This window comes from Vulpes lagopus, chromosome 7, assembly GCF_018345385.1.
Source record: "Vulpes lagopus strain Blue_001 chromosome 7, ASM1834538v1, whole genome shotgun sequence".
Lineage (NCBI taxonomy): Eukaryota > Metazoa > Chordata > Mammalia > Carnivora > Canidae > Vulpes > Vulpes lagopus.
Window position 1 is genome coordinate 68262588 of NC_054830.1, and position 21415 is coordinate 68284002.

A 21415-nucleotide genomic window follows, 5' to 3' on the forward strand; every position below is an offset into this window, starting at 1 on the left:
AAGCATCTGGTGCTGAGTATTTGGATCTGAAGTATCCCTCGCCTGTTTTCCATAACGTTTCCCCTTTGGAGCTTATACATACGCTATTTATAAAAGCGTGGGTGCTTGAGTTACCAGAGGGCATCGGCATGACTGTGACACGCTGTGAATCTGAGTTCCTCCCTTTTACAGGATCTGCACAATTTAGAGCTAATGATTGGGATTGCTTCTGCGGGCATCGCCGTGTACCGAAAATATATTTGCACAAGTTTCTATCCTTGGTAAGTGCAAACCAGTTCTAATTATTTTTCTGAATCATGCTTTAAAAATATGCCGAACAAAAGAAACGTTATGTCTAATTTTAAACTTTTATTTCTGAAGGAGGGGTAGAGACTTTACCCTAGGTTTTTACCTCTGACCTCTGGGAGGCTTGACCCAGATTCAGTACTTGGGACCAGTAGTTGGGTTTTCACCGGCATCCTCTTCCCCCAGTCACCCTATTGTTTGGGATACTCTTTAGAAACATGGATAAACTGGTACAAGCCCTGGGCAGCACAGTGGCCAGAATTCAGAGAACTTCCTCTGGGCAGGAATTGTATTGTCAGTGTGGTTCCTCAGTTAGTAGTTGGCCCTTTACAAGTGTTCAGACTTGAATCCTCCCAAGACCCTCTGGAGAAGGCAGTGCTCTCCACGGACTTCTGATGCAGGACTCCACGCATTCCTAGTTGCATGATCTTGAGCAGTTAGGTGAGGTCTCTGAGCCTCAGTTTTGCTTTCCGAAAATGGGCGTAATCATGGATTTCAGGACTGTTCCAAGGCTTAATTGAGGGACTGCTAGTAAAGCTTTTAGTAGGGGACTTGTGTATAAAGATGCTGTCTGTGGGAGCTCTAATCGTGTCCTTATGCAAATAATAGAGGAGCTGTTGACACGCAGCCACAAAGTACCAGAGCTGGGGTGTAGATCCAGGTCTGTCTGTCCTCCTGCTTCCTGTCCTCCTGCTGCTGCTCCACGCTGCCCTCAGCCGTTCTCCCCAGGCCCACACAAGCTCAGGCCAAGCTGCAACATCACAAAAGCAGCTGACCACAAAGAGAGCACATTGCCCATGGTTCTTGTTCTTTAAAAGTTACGTCATAATCCAACGGCCCTTATGTGATCCTCAGCTTCAGTCAGCTCCTTGGTATCTGGCCGAGGCAACGAGCTGCCATCATTTCTACCCTGAGGTAAATTCTTGGAAGCTAGGAGCCCGCCTTCCTCGTGGTCACAGAGTAGAGGACACACATGGAGAGGTGTCAGCTGCCACCCATCTGATCCCTATGTGCCTTTTGTGTGTGTGTTTTTTTTTTGCAGGGTGAACATTCTGAAAATTTCTTTCAAAAGGAAAAAGTTCTTTATACATCAGCGACAAAAACAGGTGAGTTATGTCTGTGCTTGCTTTGTTTCTTGAGGTTTTAGCCACCTCAGCCAGTAGCTCTACGGCAGGTGCAGGCAGCTGGCCATCTGTTGGGGGAGAAAGAGCTTGGCGTGTAGTGGATGGAAAATGGGAGTCGGAATCCAGAGTTCCCATAGAATTCCCTGTGCTTCTCTGGTTGGAGATGTAACTTGCTTGGGAGTCAGTGAGATGGGTTTAGATCATCACTCCTCCACCTCCACTGACCAGCTGGGCAGGTCCCTTAACCTCCCTTAGCCTAAGCTGTCTTGTTCCAGGAATGCAGTAGGACCTGCCTCTCAGGGAATCAAGAACATTAAACGAAAGAGCATTGGACAGAGCACCTGGCATGAGCCCACACAGAGTAGCAATGAATGTCAACAAGATGAGTTCCTTCCCGTGATGTGTTTAACGTGCACAGGAGGGGCACCTGGGTGGCTCAGTTGGCTAAGCGTCTAACTTTGGCTCAGGTCATGATCTTGGGGTCCTTGGATCGAGCCCCGTGTCAGGCTCTGTGCTCAGCGGGGAGTCTGCTCCTCCATCTCCCTCTGCCCCTCCTCCTGCTTGTGTGTATGCTCACTCTCAGTCTCTCAAATAAACAAAATCTTTAAAAAAATAAAATGCACAGTCATCTTCGCATATGTCTCCTAAGAGGTGACCACCCTTCTCCAGATGACTCTGGATAGAGAAGAAGACTCAAAGTTTTCGAAACTGAGGCTCCCACAGTTTTCTGAATTTGAATCAGAGACACCTGCTCTTTCCACGATACCACACTCTGTCCTGTTATACTCTATATTTTTTTACTTATCGTCGCTATGTTCATTTTCCAGGGTTTCAGAGATAATACGTACTTAAAATGTCTCCATATAGCAGTGAATGCTTGGAAATGAGGACACTAATGCTCAAAGCAAACTAGAACTAGAATCTGGGTCTCCTCTGACCCCCACCCCATTGCAAGATTGAAAGTGGCCCCAAAATGCAGAAGGTGGTAATTTAATTTGAAAACAAAAGAAAAGCTTAGGTAGTTGAAGATCAAGGAAATCATTAAAATGAAAATATGTGAGCACTTGATTTAACTCTGTGCTCGGGGGACAAATAGAGAAATCCACAGGCTTATAAAATATCAAGTTGCAGAGAAATGGAAGAGTGTTTCTTCAGGAGAGATTTTCCCAGAGCTAAATTTTAAAAGATGTATCACACAGCCTTTTTCTGGTTGCTCCAAATATATCCAACCTAGGAATGTAAGCACGTTCAAAATCAGTCTTCGTGAAGGATCACAAGTGATGGTAAAGAGTAGAGTCAGGTCATCTTTACCGCATTAATAAGATGGTTAACAGATCCTGTTCCTGAATATTCCTGTAACGTTGATTTATGGCCTCGGGCATTTTGAAGCTTGTTTTCTGCTCTCTGTTGCACCTTACCTGGTGTGGACACAGAACACCTGTGAGCCTCTGCTCCTTCACCTGTCGAGATGAAATCTCTACTCTGTTTTTCTCCCCCAGACTGAATCCAGGGAACATATCGTGGCCTTCAACATGTTAAATTACCGATCTTGCAAAAACTTGTGGAAATCCTGTGTCGAGCATCATACATTCTTTCAGGCAAAGAAGCTACTACCTCAAGAAAAGAATGTCCTGTCTCAGTACTGGACTATGGGCTCTAGGAACCTGAAAAAGTGAGTATTCTTAAGTATCCACAGTAGGCTGAGATGTAAATATGTCCTGGTCACTGCCGGGTAGCGGACATCCTCGGGGGAAGGGGTTGCCATCATCCAGGGACCCCAGGCACTGGAGCTGGAGCTGCACGGCTGAAAGTGTCTCCAGGGACAGCACGGTCTCCTTCCACGAGGACTCAGGTACTGCTCGTGTTCTCATCCTTCCTTTCGGCCTCCACAACTCTGTTGCCCGGGCAGCGCCCAGGCAGCCAGAATTACAACTGCTCCCACTCCATGTCCCTGTAAGGGAAGCACGTGGCAGTGACTCTGAGGATTGTCATGGTACTAAGACAGCCTCTCCCACAGAATGTTAATTCGATACAGTGCTCCCAAATAGTGAATGAGCAGAGATGAAGTTTCCCAGAGTCAAGTGACGTTGGGACATAATACATGTAACAGTCATAAAATAACAGCAATAATGAAAACTGGCAATTGTTTCCTTTGTACCATGCACATACTTAATTATATTTAAATCTTATAACAATCCCATGTGTACTAGTATCTACAGGAGGGATAATCAGAATATTTCATGAGCAGTGCAGCGAAAGAAATTACTCTTAAAAATTTTACCTTTAGATTAAAGTGGATTTCCTAAACTAATCCAGTTTGTATTTTTGTGTATTTATTCTAAGACTGCCGCCTTCTTTTTTTTTTAATATTTTATTTATTCATGAGAGACAGAGGAGCAGAGACGTAGGCAGAGGCAGAAACGGGCTCCCTGCAGGGAGCCCAATGTGGGACTCGATCCCAGGACTCTGGGATCAGGGCCTGAGCCAAAGGCAGACGCTCAACCACTGAGCCACCCAGGTGCCCCCTAAGACTGCCTTTCTAAGTAAAGATACAACAGAAACTATCAAGTTAATTGTAAACTGTTTGTTGACTTGAAAAATTGTTTTCATAATTTTGTGTTGTTGATGTGGCTGTTACTAATGGAACAATGCCCCCTGTCTGAACCATTATCTCCTACGTGGCACTGTATGCTGATAATCATTAGGTAGCTTTTTATAGACTCAATTAGTATTTCTGTTAGCATCAGTGATAGTATTTATGGTGCTAAGTGCTCTCTCTCAGCTTCTGATGAACCAAGAACAAATACAAAAAGTTTCTAGCTCCTATAATATCATCTAGTATTTTATACATTCAGTAGCCCTTCCTGAACATGTCACAGACATAATTTATTGGAATATAGTATTCACTTTAGTTGGATCTGAGCCTTCGGGCCAGCTGACAGGATTGAATTGGGAGCAGTTGAAAACATGGACTTTGCTAAGAAGACTGAGTTCAAATCCTACTACCTGCATCACTTTTAGTTTGAATTTGTTTGAATTTTTTCTTTTTTTTTTTTTTTAAGATTTTATTTATTTATTCATGAGAGATACAGAGAGATAGAGACATAGAGGGAGAAGCAGACCCCATGCAGGGAATCTGATAATGGGACTCGATCCCAGGACTCCAGGATTATACCTGGGCTGAAGGCAGACGCCCAACTGCTGAGCCACCCAGGCGTCCCGAATTTCCTCATTTCTGTAACATACAGCCAACACAGAGTTAGGGGTGAATTGGGCAGGTTCTGTTTATCCATTATGGCAAAATAAACTACCCCTATTTTCGTATGATAGAACAGTTGGTTAGGCGTCTGCCTCAAGTCATGATCTCAGGGTCATGGGATTGTGTCCCACATGGGGCCCCAGGCACTCAGCAAAGAGTCTCCTTGTCCTCTCCCTCTGCTCCTCCCCTGCACACACACATGCTCTCTTTCTCTCTCTCAAATAAATAACATTTTTTAAAAACAAAAAAACAACCATCTTTCTGTTCTATCTTGAGATTTTGTGAATTGAGAAATTGAGAAGGGCTTGGCCAGCCACCTCTTTTGATCCATGTAGCATAGACCAGGGTTTCTCAGTGACAAGCAGCTGGTGGCTGGGCTGGGCTGGGCTGGGCTGGGCTGGGCTGTAGGTCCAAGATAACATGGCTTCCATGCTTGATGGAATGATTGGAAGGCTGGATTCACTTGGACCCCCCACTTCTCTCTGCTCTCAGGCCCTCTTCATGTGCACTCTCCAGCAGGGTCATTTGATGTCTTGTGCAGAAATTCAGGCTCCAAGGGCCTAAGGCAGAAGCAGCCAGTCATCATCAAGGCCAGGCCCAGAACTGGCACAGCTACTCTTGGTCAGAGCAGTCACAGGCCAGCCAACATTCAAGAGTCCAAGAACTTGAGCTATTTTTAATCTGCCGTTGAGGGTCATTTGGGATATCGGTAGTTGGGGGGCATGGATCAGCAGTTCTTTATTATTAAGACCAACTTCATTGTATTGCAAATTTCAGCCCTCACTGTGTCCATTTCATAGATGAGAAAATTGAGGCTTAGTTTACATGATTTGCCCAATCCTAGAGCTAGACATACATATTTGCATATGGGGCCTCCAGATAGAGGTTCCACATAAAAGGAACTTGATCAGAATTTTGCAAACTTAAGAGACATTGGGACTCCTCCCTGCCCCAATCAAAGAGAATCTATTAATAATCTGTGACACATGGGCAGCCCGGGTGGCTCAGTGGTTCAGCGCCACCTTTGGCCCAGGGCATGATCCTAGAGACCCGGGATTGGGTCCCACACCGAGCTCCCTGCATGGAGCCTGCTTCTCCCTCTGCCTGTGTCTCTGCCTCTCTCTCTCTGTGTCTCATGAATAAATAAAATATTTTAAAAAATAATAATCCGTGACACATACTGTGGGGAACTATGACCTTAAACTTGTGAGTCCTCTCACGTGCTCCCCTTGTTCTGAGGCAGTGTTCTCAATCAATGCTAATTTGCTTTCTGATGTGGATTCTCTTAGTGATGCTGCAGTGAGCATTTTGAGCAGGGTGACAACGGAGATTTGTTACTGTAAATTAGCACATTGATATTCTAGGGGGACTTTTGTGTTCTTCTGGGGTCTTAAGGCATTGTTTAAAATTTAGGAATGTCAGGGGATCCCTGGGTGGCGCAGCGGTTTGGTGCCTGCCTTTGGCCCAGGGCGCGATCCTGGAGACCCGGGATCGAATCCCACGTCGGGCTCCTGGTGCATGGAGCCTGCTTCTCCCTCTGCCTATGTCTCTGCCTCTCTCTCTCTCTGTGTGTGTGACTATCATAAATAAAAATTTAAAAAAACAAAAAAAACAAAAAAAATTTAGGAATGTCAGAGCTGAGTTTCCTTTAAACTGACTTCAAATGCCATCCTTTCAAGTAGTTCATTCCTTGAGGGGTCTCATTAGATAAGATTTAAATTCTGTAGGTGTCAATAAAACATGAAAGTCAGCTTCAGGGAGGCCCATTCATGTAGCACGTGGCATGGAACTCTGCTGCCGAAGCATGTTCTCGGGCCTTCTTTCAAAGAGTTCTGTGATTTAGGGCTCATGGCTTCTGCCAGCTAGGATGGCAAAGAGCACCTTCCTGGAAGGATGGTTCATGTTTGTATTCAAGCCATTGTGAGCGAAGCGAACATTCCTTGACATTATGCAAACTGTGTTATCCTGAAAATTCCTCCTCATCTCGTGGAAAGGTTTGGTTATATCCTGAAAGCAGCTGTATTGCTTGCAGTAGTAAGGCCCAAGAAAATATTTTCACCAGAAGAGAAGAAACAACAAGAAAAAGCCAGGACAAAAAGGAACCACTTGTGATCTGTGTACCTCTACTCCTTGTAACCTTGGCTGGTGTCATCCAGGTGCTAACCAGCCCTTCATCAGAAAGGGAGCATGGATAGACTGTTTATTATATGCTGTAATTTCTTGTTGAACACATCTGTCCATGTAGAAAGTGAACCTTGCGTCTGGTTTTTCAGGTCTGTAAATAACCAGTATTGTAAAAAGGTGATTGGAGGGATGGTGTGGAACCCAGCCATGCGGAGATCATTGTCAGTGGAGCACTTAGAAACCAAGAGCCTGCCTTCTCGATCCCCTCCCATCACTCCCAACTGGTACGTCCTCCTTTTTTTTTTTTTTTGTATTACCCACCACTAAACACTTTATGTCTCTTAAAAATTCAGCTTTGTAAGTTTTCCCAATATAGATGCGGCCTGTAGTCGGAGTTTATGTTTGCATGCTTGGCTGTTACAGAACTAACAGTTGGCTGTTTTTGTGAAACATGCAAGCCTAGCTGAACATTTTCCTTAGTGTGTAATGCTGGGATGTCCTTTTTTAAAAACTTGCTGGTCTGAATTTGAGAACTACAGCCTACTGAAAAAAACACCCCTCTTGGAATTAAGGGACTCACTGGGAGATTAATGTTCCGGGAAACCCTGTGATAAGGAAGCCCGCTGAGATTTATTTAAGCTGTTTTTCCATTAACATCACACAAAATGAACTTGGGGAGAATGTGGTAAAGGTATACGGTGTAGGATGCGTGGCCCTCAGCAACAGTAGTAGCAAATGCACTGGGGAAGTAGCCTGCCAGCATTTAACATGATGGCTTAACAGGAAGGAAGTTGCACTTGGCGAAGTGCGAAGGACGTGTGTGGCTGCATCACCCAGACTCAGATTTTGGCTCTTTTGTTAATTCATAAGTTTCTTTACCTCTCTGGTCTCAGTATTCCCATCTGTCAGAGGGTTCAAACAATCACCACAAATGACAGTGTACAAGTGCTTTGTAAGTGATTTTTTTAAAAAAATGAGGTGGAATTATTATCATTATTTTATTAGAATGGTTCTTCAGAGACATTGGATCAGTTTTGTGAACGTGTCCAAAATGGCCAGGCACTGTCAGCAGGAGGGAAACTAAGCCAGAAACATTGCCCCAGCTCCACGCAGGACTAGAGACCGTGGCTTTGTATTCATTTCACAGAAGACCCAGGTGGACCTGTAAATTACCAAGGAGGGATCTAGGAGGACTGAGGGAGATTCTCTTTCTTTTTTCTCTAACTTTTTTTTTTTTTAATTTTTTTAATTTTTATTTATTTATGATAGTCACAGAGAGAGAGAGAGAGAGAGAGAGAGAGAGAGAGAGAGAGGGGCAGAGACATAGGCAGAGGGAGAAGCAGGCTCCATGCACCAGGAGCCCGATGTGGGACTCGATCCCGGTTCTCCAGGATCGCGCCCTGGGCCAAAGGCAGGCACCAAACCGCTGCACCACCCAGGGATCCCTTTTCTCTAACTTTTAAACCCTTTTAATTTGTGTAATAATTTATGTAAATGGAAATGGACAGTATGTCTTAGAAATCGGAAAAATTCTAAAAGAATCCATGGAATTCAGTAAATTTGATAAAAGCAGTAAGAATGTTTGAACATTGATCATTCTTTAGGGCCCTGAATAGTAATGACTGAGAAAGTCTAAGGAAAATTATACAAAATGAGCAGACACAAAAGGGGTTCTGAAAAGAACAATTATTCGTTATTATTGCCTCAATAGGTATAATCAATGATGATGATAATAGTGTTTTTGAGTACTTATTACTAACTCATTTCATCTTCACAGCAATTGTATGAGGATATACTATTATTATTTCCATTTAACCGATGAGTAAATTGAGGCACAGAGAAATAATATAAGTAATCTAAGGTTAGATCTGGGATTTGAGTTTAGTATCACTGGGTCAGAGTTCATATTCTTTTAATTTTTTTTAATTCAATTGATTAACATATAGTGTATTACTAGTTTCAGAGGTAGAGGTCAGTAATTCATCAGTCTTATACAACCCCCAGTGCTCATCATATCCCGTGCCCTGCTTAATGTAGGACCAAGGGAGATCCTAACAGGCACAAATGGAGTTACTGTGCAAGACGGCTGGGTGAGGACCCTGCCCTGGGGCCAAATGCTCTAGGCAGAGATGCTGATGGTATTTAGTGTCAGAAATATTAACATGACAACGTAGATTTGTGTCCTGGTTTCCCCAGATTTAGGCACTTCGTTCTAAAACGGTAAGTTTATTCTGTAAAGTAGCAGCTTAATTTGTCTGAAAGCCTCCGAGGCAGCGATGCCAGGGCCCCAGAGCAGAGGCCCAGGACAGCATCCAGGAGAACAGCGGGCTTTGATGTCGCCACACCCGTGGCCTGGAGCTCCTACTACTATTTATAGGTCCCCTCCTGAGGAGTCACAAGCCTTTCTCCCCTACTCTGGACGCAGTATTATTGATTATCTGGGCCCCAAGGGAATAGGAATAGTGGAGGCCCTGACGGTGTCCAGGAAAAATGGCTAAGGAAGAAGGAGGTGGAAACACAGAGAGAAAATAGAAGGCGGCTCAGCAGCCTGGGGTCACCCACTACAGGAGCTGATGTCCGGGGAACATCGCTTCATTTGGTTCACTCTCAGGAGCAGGTAGGTACAGCTGAGGCCCAGAAAGGTGGTGTGACTTGCCTGAAGCCACACAGCTGCTGCTGCTATCAGGGGAACGGGATGGTGCTGCCGTGCCCATCTCATAGGACATAGAGGATATATTTTTAAAAGAAAACCTTTCTTCTTGGATTAAGTGAAATTCACATGAAGGGATACAATTGAAGTAAGGTTTCGGTTTTGCCAATAACTAACCTTTTGCTTCTAAACCCTTTAGTTAATACTGGTGTTTGAATGAATCTGGAGAACAGATCAGTAGTCAGTACAGCCTATTGTGCATTGAGAGCTTAAGTCCTCCCAGAAGAATAACCCACCCTAAATCAACACTCCCCACTTCCCAAAGGGCATAAATTAGTCTTGTCTGCCTATTTATATGGCTGAGGCTTCCTTTCTGGAGGCTGCACTGCGGGGCTGAGAGTATCAAGGATTCGTGTGGCCCTTGGTGGATTGCAGTGTAGTAACGGGTTAACCGGTTCTTCATTTCCAACAGCGTCTGCCAAGGCATCCTTAGAAAGGTCAGGGCACAAAGTTGGATCCCGATGCCTGATAAAGTTTTTCAGTGGAATTTGCTTTCAACACTTCCCACTCGACCTTTTCCCCACACAGGCGAAGTCCTCGGCTCCGGCACGAAATCCGAAAGCCACGGCACTCTTCTGCAGATAACCTTGCGAACGAGATGACCTACATTACCGAAACCGAAGATGTGTTTTACACGTACAAGGGCTCCCTGTCCCCAAAAGACAGCGAATCCGAGGTTTCTCAGAACCGAAGCCCGCACCGAGAGTAAGAAACCTGTTCTCTTCTTTGTATCTGCTTGTGGTGGCTGTTGAGGAATTTGCCCAGGCCCAGAGAGAGCCGTTAAAGTCAAGAGCTGGAGCCTGCAGCCAGCTCCCTAGGCTGCTCTGTGCCAGGATGGCAGCATAAATCAGACTGTCCCTTCTGCCACAGGAGGACAAGCCGTGTGCCTGGGGTCTCGAGCTCGCACTTCTTTTTTGTATGACAAAGACCTACCGTCCACATACATGTTAGCTTTCTTAAATAAGTTTCCAGTTGATGAGCAAAGCCCAGTTTAAATCAGTTCACATTCCAGAAGTATAGTTATGTTAACCTGAATAGTAATATTTCTCTAGATTGTCAGAGTTTTACCCCTGCAAGATTTCTGGATTGCTGGAAATATGCTTACGTGGACCTATCCACAGAAAGCCTTCTCAGATCCACAGTAGGCACTCAGGGTGTTGGGTGGGGAGAGAGGGTTGTTTTTAATGAATTGTTGGTGTAAAGCAAAAACGTGCACAGAACGTCTCCTGAATTTCTGTTAAGTTTTTTGTCAGCGGTTCACGTTAAATTCTTGTATGTCCCCTCTTTGCTTTTTTAAATGTGACAAACTCCCTTCACATCTCAAGGCCAGGAAAAACTGTCTCTCCAAAAGTACTGGCTTGAGTTCTTTTATTATTCAGTAGCTGTATCGAATTCACGAAGTTTCCTTTTTGTCTTGATTGCCAGGGAACTGAGAGCTCCAAGTTAAGGGTCAGTTGCATGGACTTCCCTTAGTACAGGTTTCTGGTGTAGTCCCTATTCTTCTTTGTCTTATTCATGGGTCTTTTTTTTTTTCTCTCTCTCTTAATGAATTCACAATTCTTCTGTATCCATACATTTTAGAGTAAGCTATCCTAAATCAAATTTTTGAAGTGGACAAGCCCTAATCATAAATAAAATGACATTTTAAGCTGAAGTATGAGAGGACTGGATCAACCATTAGGGAGTCAGCCAGAGGCACTGGGTATTGATTCTGTTAGGGCCCAAACTATACTTGATATATAGAAACCTAACACCTCCCTTCACAGCGTGGGATTAGGGAGAGGGCACTTCAATTAATCTGTCAATTTTTACCACTCTAGCTGCTAGGCTTAAAGCATTAAATGCGTCCTGATTGTATTCTAGACATCGCAGGTGAATTGCAAATCTTCCCACTTACAATATGAGGTTGTTACCTCTCTGTTGTCTCTGACCGCAGCAAACATGGTTTCCAGCTTATCTGTGTTCTTAACACCTCTGGGTAAATAATCCTCTGGTCACTCTTTCCTTGTGACCTGAGCTCTGGATGATGCTTTTGTTGAAATGATCACTATCTCTTGCTTTAACTTGCAGCCCCATTGAAGTGACAGTGTGGAAGGGCGTGAGTTCCTTTGTGTGACACCATGGTTTTGCAGATCTAGATCTACCGGGCGGGAAAGGCAGGCAGGCAGGCATGACCTGAGCCCCTTGGGAGTCGGAGGTGGGGTCCTGTGGCTTTGGGGAAAGGAGAAAGAGGGTTTAGGAAATGGACTGGTGGTTCTGGGAAGCTCGGTCACACTGTCCCTGCCAGCCCCCCCTCTTGTGGCTTGCAGTCCCATCCTGGAACTGTGGACCATCTAGACTTCCACGGACCAGTGCAGTAGCCAGTAGGTACCTGCGGGTGTTCGGATTTAAGTTACTTAACAGTTATATCCCATTCCTCAGTCATATAAGCCTCCTTTCAGGGGCTCAAGAACACCACATGTAGGTAGTGACTACAATACTGGCCAGCACAGAGAGAGTCTCTTTCCATCGTCACAGAAAGTGCTGCTTGCAGTACTTAGTGCTGGGTAGAGAGAGATGGATTCTTCCTGGCGGAGCGTGGATGTTGTCAAGGGTTCCGTGCATTCTGAGTGCAGCAGCACACCTCATACACCCTATGCTGCTCACAGAGGGAACATCAAGGCAAATTAGACAAGTCTTTGCCTTAAGGGGCCTCCAGGCCAGCCAAGCAAATAGCACATTGTCAGCCTCTATCGCTGCATTGTCTGCCACTTAGGTACAAGCAATGAGTTTGGGGAATGGTCTGAGGGTTCTGAGAAGCCCAATTACGTGTCCCACGTCAGATTTTCTTGCTGTGGTCTGCACTGTGCAGCAGCCAGACCTTCACGGTCCAACACAGAAGCCACCAGCCATGTAGGGCTATTTAAATTCATATTCAGGAGCTCCTGGGTGGCTCATTTGGTTATGCTGCCAACCCCTGATGGCAGCCCAAGTCTCCATCTCAGGATCGTGAGTCCACACCCCAGAGGTGGGCTCCGTGCTGAGTGTGGAGCCTACTTACAAAAAAAAAAAAAAAGAAAGAAAAGAAAAGAAAAAAAATTTACATTCATTGAAGTTAGTTTGAAAATTCACTTCCTTAAATCCTGTTTGATTCAAGTAATCTCAGGCCCCGTGCACCCCTACGCATTGCACATCAGTTCTTTCTGAAACTCCTCCATGAGACCTTGTAAGATGCGTCATCCTGGGGCCCTTTTTATTTTGCAGCTAAATGTTAAAAGTAGCAAATAAAGGTGATTGATTCAGAAGCAGCCTTCGTTGCAGCAGCTTCGCCAGGTGCACCAGTAGACGCCTCACGGGGTCAGGTTAGCAGCCATGGGTTGCAAGTAGGGTGAGCAGTTGAAAATGGCAGCCCTTACCACCTCGGGGGGCAGGGGGGGTACCCCTTCCTGCTGGCAGGAAGCTGCGGCCTGCTGGGTCCTCAGGCAGCTGCCACCCCCTTCCCCTGAGAGTCTGGGGGCCCTCCCCTGCCCAAGGCAAGCAGGAAAGGCTGGTCTGTGCCCGGTGTGTGTGTGTGTGGGGGAAGCCAAGGTAGTTACCTGAGTATTTATTTGCAAGGCATTTAAGGAACGTCTGGCCTGTTTTACGCAGCCTGGTTGTGCAAAGAGGCGAAAAGAAGCATTCTGTCAGAGAAGTCAGATGAATAATAGCAGACAGTCCGGAGGGTTCCTTGTAGAAAGGAGAATTAAGTGTAACGTTCTGTACCCATGTAAACAAGAAGAAGAAAGAGAAAGGAGAAAAAGAGCAGATAGACTTTGGCTCTGAACCCAGAGCGGCGCGGCTCGGGCTCTCTGAACATTATCTTAGCGGGTGAGTCACCCTCCGGCTTGTTCCGTATTTATAGCAGCACAGCAAAGTTTATGATTATAGTTATGAATCCTTGGCAGTTTGCTTTGTGCCCGAGTCAGCTGCACTCTTGTTACTCCCAGGGCTCGCTCAGCCCGTCCGGGGCCCTTGGCTTGCTTCAGAGCGAAGGCCGAACTCTACAGAAAAGGAAGTTTCCATCATGGCAAAAAATAAAATAAAATAAAAATTCAATCCCATCACTCCCCACCACCCAGAAAACGTGGCAGGGGAGGAGGAGGTTCCCTAAAGGGAAAGCGACTTTGCACAGCAGAGATTGGAGGAAACCCCACTTGGGCGCAGATGAGGGCTGTATTCCAAGAACTTTTCGGTGGGCGCTTCTTCACACTTGTCCCGACGGGTCCTCCGAGGGAGCAGGGCTTCGTGTCGCAATGCCCCGATGTTTGCTTGCCCCTTTCTTTAGAGCCTGCCTTGTTCCAGAGGACACAGGGCAGCTGTCACTTTTTATCTCAAAACTGCACGCAACGGTGTGAATGCACTTAATGCTCCTGAACTGTGCACTGAAGAAAGGTTAGGATGGTACATTTTATACTGTGTGCATTTAACCACTGTTAAAAGCCTCTAAAAAGAACTTCCATGCCTTGAGAGGGACTTTGGGAATGCTCGGCAGCCCCGGCGGCTGTGCAGGAACGCCCTGGGCCCTGTCACCTATCACCCGGGCACCCCGCTGGCAACGGGGAGCTCTCCTGGGGTGTGGCAGCCTCTTTTGGGCCTCGACTGCCTGGTTTTTCCAGCGCAGGAAGCGTTGTCCTTGACGCTGACCCAGCACGAGCACTGCCGTCCCCAGATCCCTGCCTGGAGCTTCTAGAACAACACAAGTAGCGTCCATTTCTAATTCTCCCTGGCGACCTCGTCTGCTCTCCCTTAAATGAATTCCAGCTCCATCAGCCACTGTCCGCCCTCCAGCCTGCTAGTTACTGTTCTCTGAGTGCACCTCCGTCCCGTACCAGGGGATGACACCCAGATTTGGACACGGTGATGGGACCCGTGTACATAAGGGTCTCTGTCGGAGGAGGCCAGCCAGCGACAGGGTTGAGCCATTCTGTGTCCATGATCCCTGCACCTTGCCTGTCCTCCACCAGGCATCTGTCATTTATTTTGCAGCTGAATGTTACAAGCACCAAATAATGGTGATTCAAAGGCAGACTTCCCTGTGGCGGCTTCACCAGGTGCACCAGTAGGCGTCTTTCATGGGGTCAGGTTGGTGGTCACAGGTTGCAAGTGGGGTGAACAGTTGAAAAATAGCGGCCCCTACCACGTTGATTTGGGGGACCCCTTCCTGCTGGGACGTATGACCGATACTTTTTTTTTTTTAGATTTTATTTATTCATGAGAGACCCAGAGAGAAAGGCAGAGACACAGGCAGAGGGAGAAGGCAGGCTCTGTGCAAGGGAGCCCGATGTGGGATTTGATCCTGGGTCTCCAGGATCACACCCTGGGCCAAAGGCAGGTGCTAAACCTCTGAGCCACCCAGGGATCCCATATGACTGATACTTTAAACCCCAGGGCCCCCGTCTCCACCTGTCATCTCTCTATCCTTACCTGTAGCTCCTCCTGACCCTGGCGAGGGGCCACGTTTCGCTACCACCCTGTTTGCGCCCATATCAGGAGCTTCAGTCGTCCTCGGCTCCCTTTTCTTTGCCCTTCCTCAGCTAGGCTCTCACCTTGGTAATCTTCCTCCCAGACCTGCCTTGAATCGGACTCCTGCCCCATGCCACCACACTGCCCGGGGTCAGCCACCATCATCTGTCACAGGATTGTCGCGACAGTGCCCCATTAGTGTCCTCCTATCTTGGGTTTCTCCTCCTTCACGAGCTGACGAGCTTCTCTTTGTGAAATCTGTGCCCCCGTGCATCACCGCCCCCCCGCCCCATGCTTTTTCAGAGTTTCATGCCTCTGCACGTGCTGCTGTTTTGTCTTTTTTGTTCTTAGTAATCTGCCTCAACCACCTTCTCCTTCCCTCTTCCCTATACCTCTTAAGACTCCTGCTGATGCGTCTTTCAAAGGCCGGGTCCAGTGCCCCCCTCCTCTGAAGGCTCTCCTGGCTCCCCGCTCTTCCCCAGACGTCTGAGCGTCTCAGTTACAGCATGAGGATTTTATTCGATTGAGCTCTTTGAGGGCAAGGATAGTGCTCTGTTCACCTCTCCTTCCCCCAGACCTGGCATGATGCCTGGCATTTGGTATATATTCAGTGAGTACTTGCTATGGTTGGACAGACAGATGGACAGATGGTCACAGGGCAAACTCCTGCGTCTTCACAGTGGGACGCCCCGTCTGCCGCCTCCATGCTAGGTACCCATAGCCTATGAACAGCATCACCCGGGATTTATATGCCACGAGGAGAGCAAACAGATCTACTTTGATGCTGTCATCGGTGAGCAGAGCCATGCGGTGGGTGCTGCTGCAGGGCACATGGCAGGAAACTCTTATCTGACAACTAAAGCATGAATTGACAGAAGTGTAACAAGTGCTCTCTTGCTGTTGAGATGTCTTAATGTCTGAGGGGCAGCCTGGGGTGCGGAATGAATGCATACCCCATGATTCCGTTAGTGAGGAAATGGAGAGCCCAGAAAGCAACCCATGTGCACCATACCCCCTGAGCCACTTCAGCAACTTCCTGCATTTTGATCTTGGGCTCTTGGCATTTATCACGTGAAGAATGTCTCCAAGTCATAAAAACCCACACTTGAAAAGAGTATTCTGTTTGTCATTCAGTGACCCTGATGTGAAGATAAGAATCCACATGAAAAATTTCTCCAGGAATCTCATTCAACACAAACATGGCATTGGGAGTGAGCCAGTGTCCCTTCTTCTAGTCCCTCGTACTTCTGTTCTGGCCACAGCGCCAGGACATCAGCATCTCCTAAGAGCTCGCTGGAAATGTGAACCTCAGGGGGCACCTGGGTGGCTCAGCGGTTGAGCCTCTCCCTTCAGCTCAGGGTATGATCCCAGGTCTGGGGATTGGGTCCTGCATCGGGCTCCCCACAGGGAGCCTGCCTCTCCCTCTGCCTCTGCCCCTGCCCCTCTCTCTGCGTCTCTCATGCATAAATAAATAAAATCTTTAAAGAAAAAGAAAGAAAAGAAATGTGAACCTCAGGCCCACCACAGGCCTGCTGAATCAGAGTCTGCATTTTAACAAGAGCCTCAGGGGACCTGTAGGAATGTGCCACTCTCAGAAGCTCTGAGCTCACGGGAGCGGAGAACTCTCTAGCCCACCTTTCCACCTCTGCTTCCAGGGGACTGAGTGAGTTCTGTGCTCTTCTAGAGTAACTCGGCCAAGCCCAGATGCTTCAGCACCTGGCTTGAGCACTTGCTGCGTGCCTGGCTGTCATATGCACTAGGAGAAAAAGAGAAAGAAGATGAAGGTCTGTTCCAACCTGAAGAAGCTCATAGAGAGAGAGAAATGTGACACCAATGTGACACCAATGGCCCCTGTCCCATCACATCACACAGCACACGCTTCCTCCCCGGGCACCTGGTTAGAGCCGGACACCCTCCGTGGAGCACTGCTCTGCTCCCTTTAACAGGCTTGAGGGTAGAGGTCATCGTCCTTTCGTAGGCTTTAGGGAAGTGTAGAGAAGCATCACGCAGGAGGCTTCCTTTCGTGGACAGTCCTGCCATTTATAACTTCTTTGGCTTTGCTTCTCTTCTGAGAAATGACTTCCGGCATGGCTTCTCTTCCTGATACCTGTCGATGGCACTTGCAGTTCTGAAGCATCTGCTTCCTCAGGGTGACTACCCCCTGGTCTCCCCATCGGTCTGTCCTTGCCCCTTTCTCCCCAGGGAGCTGGAGGTGGTCAGTCCCCCCCTGGCTGCTCTGGCTCCCAGACCTCAGTGACAGTCCCTCCTGAGTCCCCTGAGCACTCTGACAAGTGCTCCCTTCCTGCCTTGGGGACAGACCACTTTCCCGTTACTGGCTTTGTCAGCCCACACTGTCTTCTTGCTCTGGCTCACCCTACTCCTTTCCCTAGAACCCAGGTACCCCCGGCAGCTCCCCTTGTCCCTCATCCCCCCCTCACTAGCACCTCACATTCTGCCCCAAGGAAGGAGGAAGCCCACTTGGTTTGGTCTCTTCACTCCTGGCATCCATCCAGCTGCCACGTTCTTGTTGCTTCTCGTTTGATGTCCTCCTCACCATCTGTCTGTCCAGCCTCCACGCTGAGCAGAACGTTACTGCAGCCTACAGGGAACGTCTGCACATAGCTGATCAGCCAAAAAAAAAAAAAAAAAAAATCGTCATATGTTTAATAAATTGCTCTCCAAAAGTAACCTCTCAATCCCTACTCAGAAAATAGGATTGGGTGCATAATGGCTTTGAACATACTATTTTTAGCATTGTGGGCTGCGTTAGATAGACCTGTTACATTTTATACTGGAAAGGAAAAATACTTCAAAACTTTATGTGATGTAAGCCATACATCCAAAATGTAGGAATTAAATATAATGACTATAAAATTAGAATTTTACTGAAATCAGCCTGTTCTCTTCTTCTGCTTTGTCACCCTGCTCTTCTGCTTCCTTGTTGATACGCCCTTCACCCGTTCTGTGACTATCAGCCTCCAGAGTCTTCCAAACGTTTGCTAATAGTGTGTTTGCTATTCGCAACTTCATGTTAAAGGTTCAGCTCCACCCCTAGAACTGGAAATAGTGTTTCCTAAACCGGGTTTGGCCTGGTGTTGGTCTGGCAACTGTCAAGCAGTTGCCCTTCTTGCCACGAGGGGGTGCTCTTAGCAACATTAAAACGGTGGAGTTACCCTACCTGGGGGTAATTTTTTAAATTTTTTTTAAAGCTTTAAGTAAATTAAATATTAGTTCCTTTTCACTCTGAAAACTTACCCCTGGGAGATAGCTTTACTTAACAAATATCCTGTCTCTGAAATGCCTTCCCATCCGTTGCACCCCTTCCCTCGCCCAGCAACTGGAAAGCCATAAGGCCAAACTCTTCTCTAGCATGTTGCAGTGTAATTTCCACGCTGGTCTGTCACTGAATTTTTATATCCACATAAATTGAGATTGTGATTTATCGTGTGAATATGATACAGATTTTATATTTAGAGTGAGATAATTTGAACTTGCTAGGAAACCGAGAAGCCCCAATTTAATGAGAAATCCATGGAGAAGGGTTGGAGATAAAAATTTAATGAGGCAGCAGCAACCATCTTTTGCCTATTATGTGTCACTGAATGCCTTGTCTACTGACCTCAGTCATCTCCTGAGTCCATATGAGGTTAGAATGTGGCAGAGTCGGTAGAAGGTAAGGAAAACCCTATAGGCTGTAGGCATCTTAAGGCATCTTCTGCTAGGCTTGTGGTTCTGGAAGGGAGATAGTGTAGGTGTGTGTGATGCAGAGAAGTCGAGTGTCCTACACAGTGACAGCTGAGATGGTTAATCCCGTGGCCCTCTGTGGTGGAGAGGAGGGGGTCCCTAGGAACAGACTTGGCGTGGCCTGGAAGAGAGAGATGCTTGGGGACCCCAGTCCATCAGATTCTGTATGAGAAATGAGGGGAAAGCTGAGTGCCTTTGGGTGAGGCACTCCGCCTCTCTAGACCACAGTTTCTTCATCTGTGAAATGGGAGTTGGACCAGAGGACCTCGGAGGTGTGTTCAGTTCTGATAGTCTGTAATCCTCTAAGACAGCACCGTCTCGTAGAACTTCCCATGCTGATGAAAATTTTTCTATAAATGATGTGTCCAAAACAGGAGCCGCAAGCCGTCTGTGGCTCTTGAGCATTTTTGAAATGAGACTGATACAACCAAGGAACTTCCTGATCTTCATTTAAATTTAAATGGCCACGTATGACTAGGGGCTACCATATTGGACCCCGTGTGGGCTCTGAGACACGGGAGGACATAAATGAGAGGGTGAGAAAGTATAATCTTGTTGTAGACAATTAATGGAGGTCACAGCGAGTAATGCAAACTAGGATTAATGTAAATCTTGGATGTGGAACATTAGTCCTATTTGGGCGTGGGGGGGGTAGCCAAGGGTCCTACTGAAACAGAGCTAACAGCAGGAAAGAAATGGAAGGTAAAAGCTTTCAGAAGGGATGGAGGCATGCATCTGAGTGAGCTTCAGTAATTAAGCCACCAAAGTAGCTGGCACATTTCCTTGTCACCTTCAGAGCAGCTGGGAACGGAGCTGAGTTTTCAGCAGCTCCTGGATTCTCCCTGCCCTCCTGTTCCTTTTCCCCAAAATGAAAGGTGATGATATTTGGCCAGACAAGGGGAAGGGTGGCCAGTGGACCCCCACGTGTGCCAGAGCCCTGGGCTTGACCTTTGGAGCTCTTCTATGGTTGCAGGGATTCATGACAGCCCTGGGATGCCAGGCCCCAAAAGTCAGTAATGCTTGCTCTGCTAAAATGTCAATCCAGTTATTAAGATATTTCCTCCTTCCCCATAATGAAGGAGTATATCCGAGAACAATCCAGCACAAAGCTGCCTGACCCAGAAGTCATCCAGTTCTGTGTCTCCATCTTCAAATGCTCCAGGCTCCTGCTCACCAGAGGGCGTCGATCAGCAGTTCTTAGAGGACTTCCACAGGGTGACCAAAGGGGGCTCCACCGAGGACTCCAGCCAGTACTACTGTGACAAGGTGGGTGAGCTCGGGTCCTGTGGCACCTGAGCTGCCAGGCGACCACCCAGGCTTTCCTGTGCCGAGGTGCCTCGTGGGCAACGTAAGTGGTTAGGACCAAGAGAAAATACCTCCTCACCACCCGTTGGAGAGAGAAGTAACATAATTAATCATTTTTGCAATGTTTTCCAGAATGATAATGGTGACGGCTACTTAGTTTTGATCCGCATCACACCAGATGAAGATGGAAAATTTGGATTTAATCTGAAGGTAAGTTGTGTGTCTTTTTAAGGGTGGCTTTTAAATTTCCATTAGGAGTGTGTTGCGTGCCTAAGTCTACATTAGGAAACTGGCTCAGCCCTCAGAACTGGGGAGGTTTTAAAGTGGCCGTAATGCTGCCTCACACTAAGGGCCTACTCTGTGTTTGGTACTTGCTGTGTACTTTTTTTTTTTTTCTTAAAGATTTTATTTATTTATTTGAGAGAGAGAGAGGAGACAGCAGCCAGCAGCAGAGGCAGAGGGAGAAGCAGGCTCCCCCCTGAGCAGGGAGCCCAACGTGGGGCTCGGTCCCAGGACCCTGGGATCATGACCAGAGCCAAAGGCAGACGCTTAACCAACTGAGCCACCCAGGCGCCCCATGCTGTGTGCTTCTTTATGTCGCCTTACTGAGTGCTTATAATCGGTGAAGGTGGTATTTTTAAACCCGTTTTAGAAATATGTACTAAGGCTCAGAGATGACACACAGTTGGCCAGAAGAGGGGTGTTTTGAGGGAACCTGTTGGCATCACTAAAGCCGATGAGAGAGAGAAACAGCTCAAGTTGCAGGGCCATTTCCAGGGCCTTCACCTACATGTGCCTGCTTTGGCCCACAAGCCTCATCCTATCTGTTTCTGAAAATAAAGTTTTATTGGAACGTGGCCACACCCATTCATTTACAAATGGTCTGCGGCGCTCTTGGCACTGTGGTGGCAGAGGTCAGTAGTTGCACCAGAACCCTCGCTCCCTTACCTCAAATGTTGGGTACCCTCAAGCCTTTTACAAAGTTAGAGCAGAATGAGGGCAGGTGGTCTCCGCTGTCCCTGTGCTGTACCCAGCCCCCTGCTGGGAACCTGCCCTCAGGCATGTGACGACTTCCTACAGCTTCTCTCTCCAATGATGCTGGAAACTCCCTTCCCAGCAGTACTTCTAGGCTGTGCTTTTAGAGTCCTCTAAGCACGTTTGCATTTTTAAAAAGAACGTTGACCCCTCCGAGCTCATCTTTAGTTCATGGAATCGTAGGGGTGGCAGTGAGAGGCTTCTGGTTATCCCACTAGACCCCGAGGAGTCAGGAAACTTGTAATTCTGAAAGGATTCCCTGGGCTTAGAATAGGGTAAAGTGGAATTTGAACCCTCCGTGTGTCAGCAGTATCTGCATGTCTTTGTTGCTGTGAGCTATTCAAGTGT

The 21415-nt window shown here is 47.1% G+C and overlaps 1 protein-coding gene across 8 annotated transcripts in view; it reads left to right on the top strand.

Annotated features, from left to right (window-relative positions):
- Nucleotides 1–21415, top strand: part of PTPN3 (protein tyrosine phosphatase non-receptor type 3) — a 110748-nt gene that overhangs the window by 59340 nt on the left and 29993 nt on the right. For all 8 annotated transcript variants that reach the window (XM_041763737.1, XM_041763741.1, XM_041763739.1 and 5 more), the window contains 7 exons: nt 172–260; nt 1328–1391; nt 2909–3081; nt 6942–7076; nt 10031–10207; nt 19807–19993; nt 20165–20242. In XM_041763737.1, coding sequence (XP_041619671.1) covers nt 172–260; nt 1328–1391; nt 2909–3081; nt 6942–7076; nt 10031–10207; nt 19807–19993; nt 20165–20242 — 903 coding nt within the window. The remainder of the gene's footprint in view (nt 1–171; nt 261–1327; nt 1392–2908; nt 3082–6941; nt 7077–10030; nt 10208–19806; nt 19994–20164; nt 20243–21415) is intronic.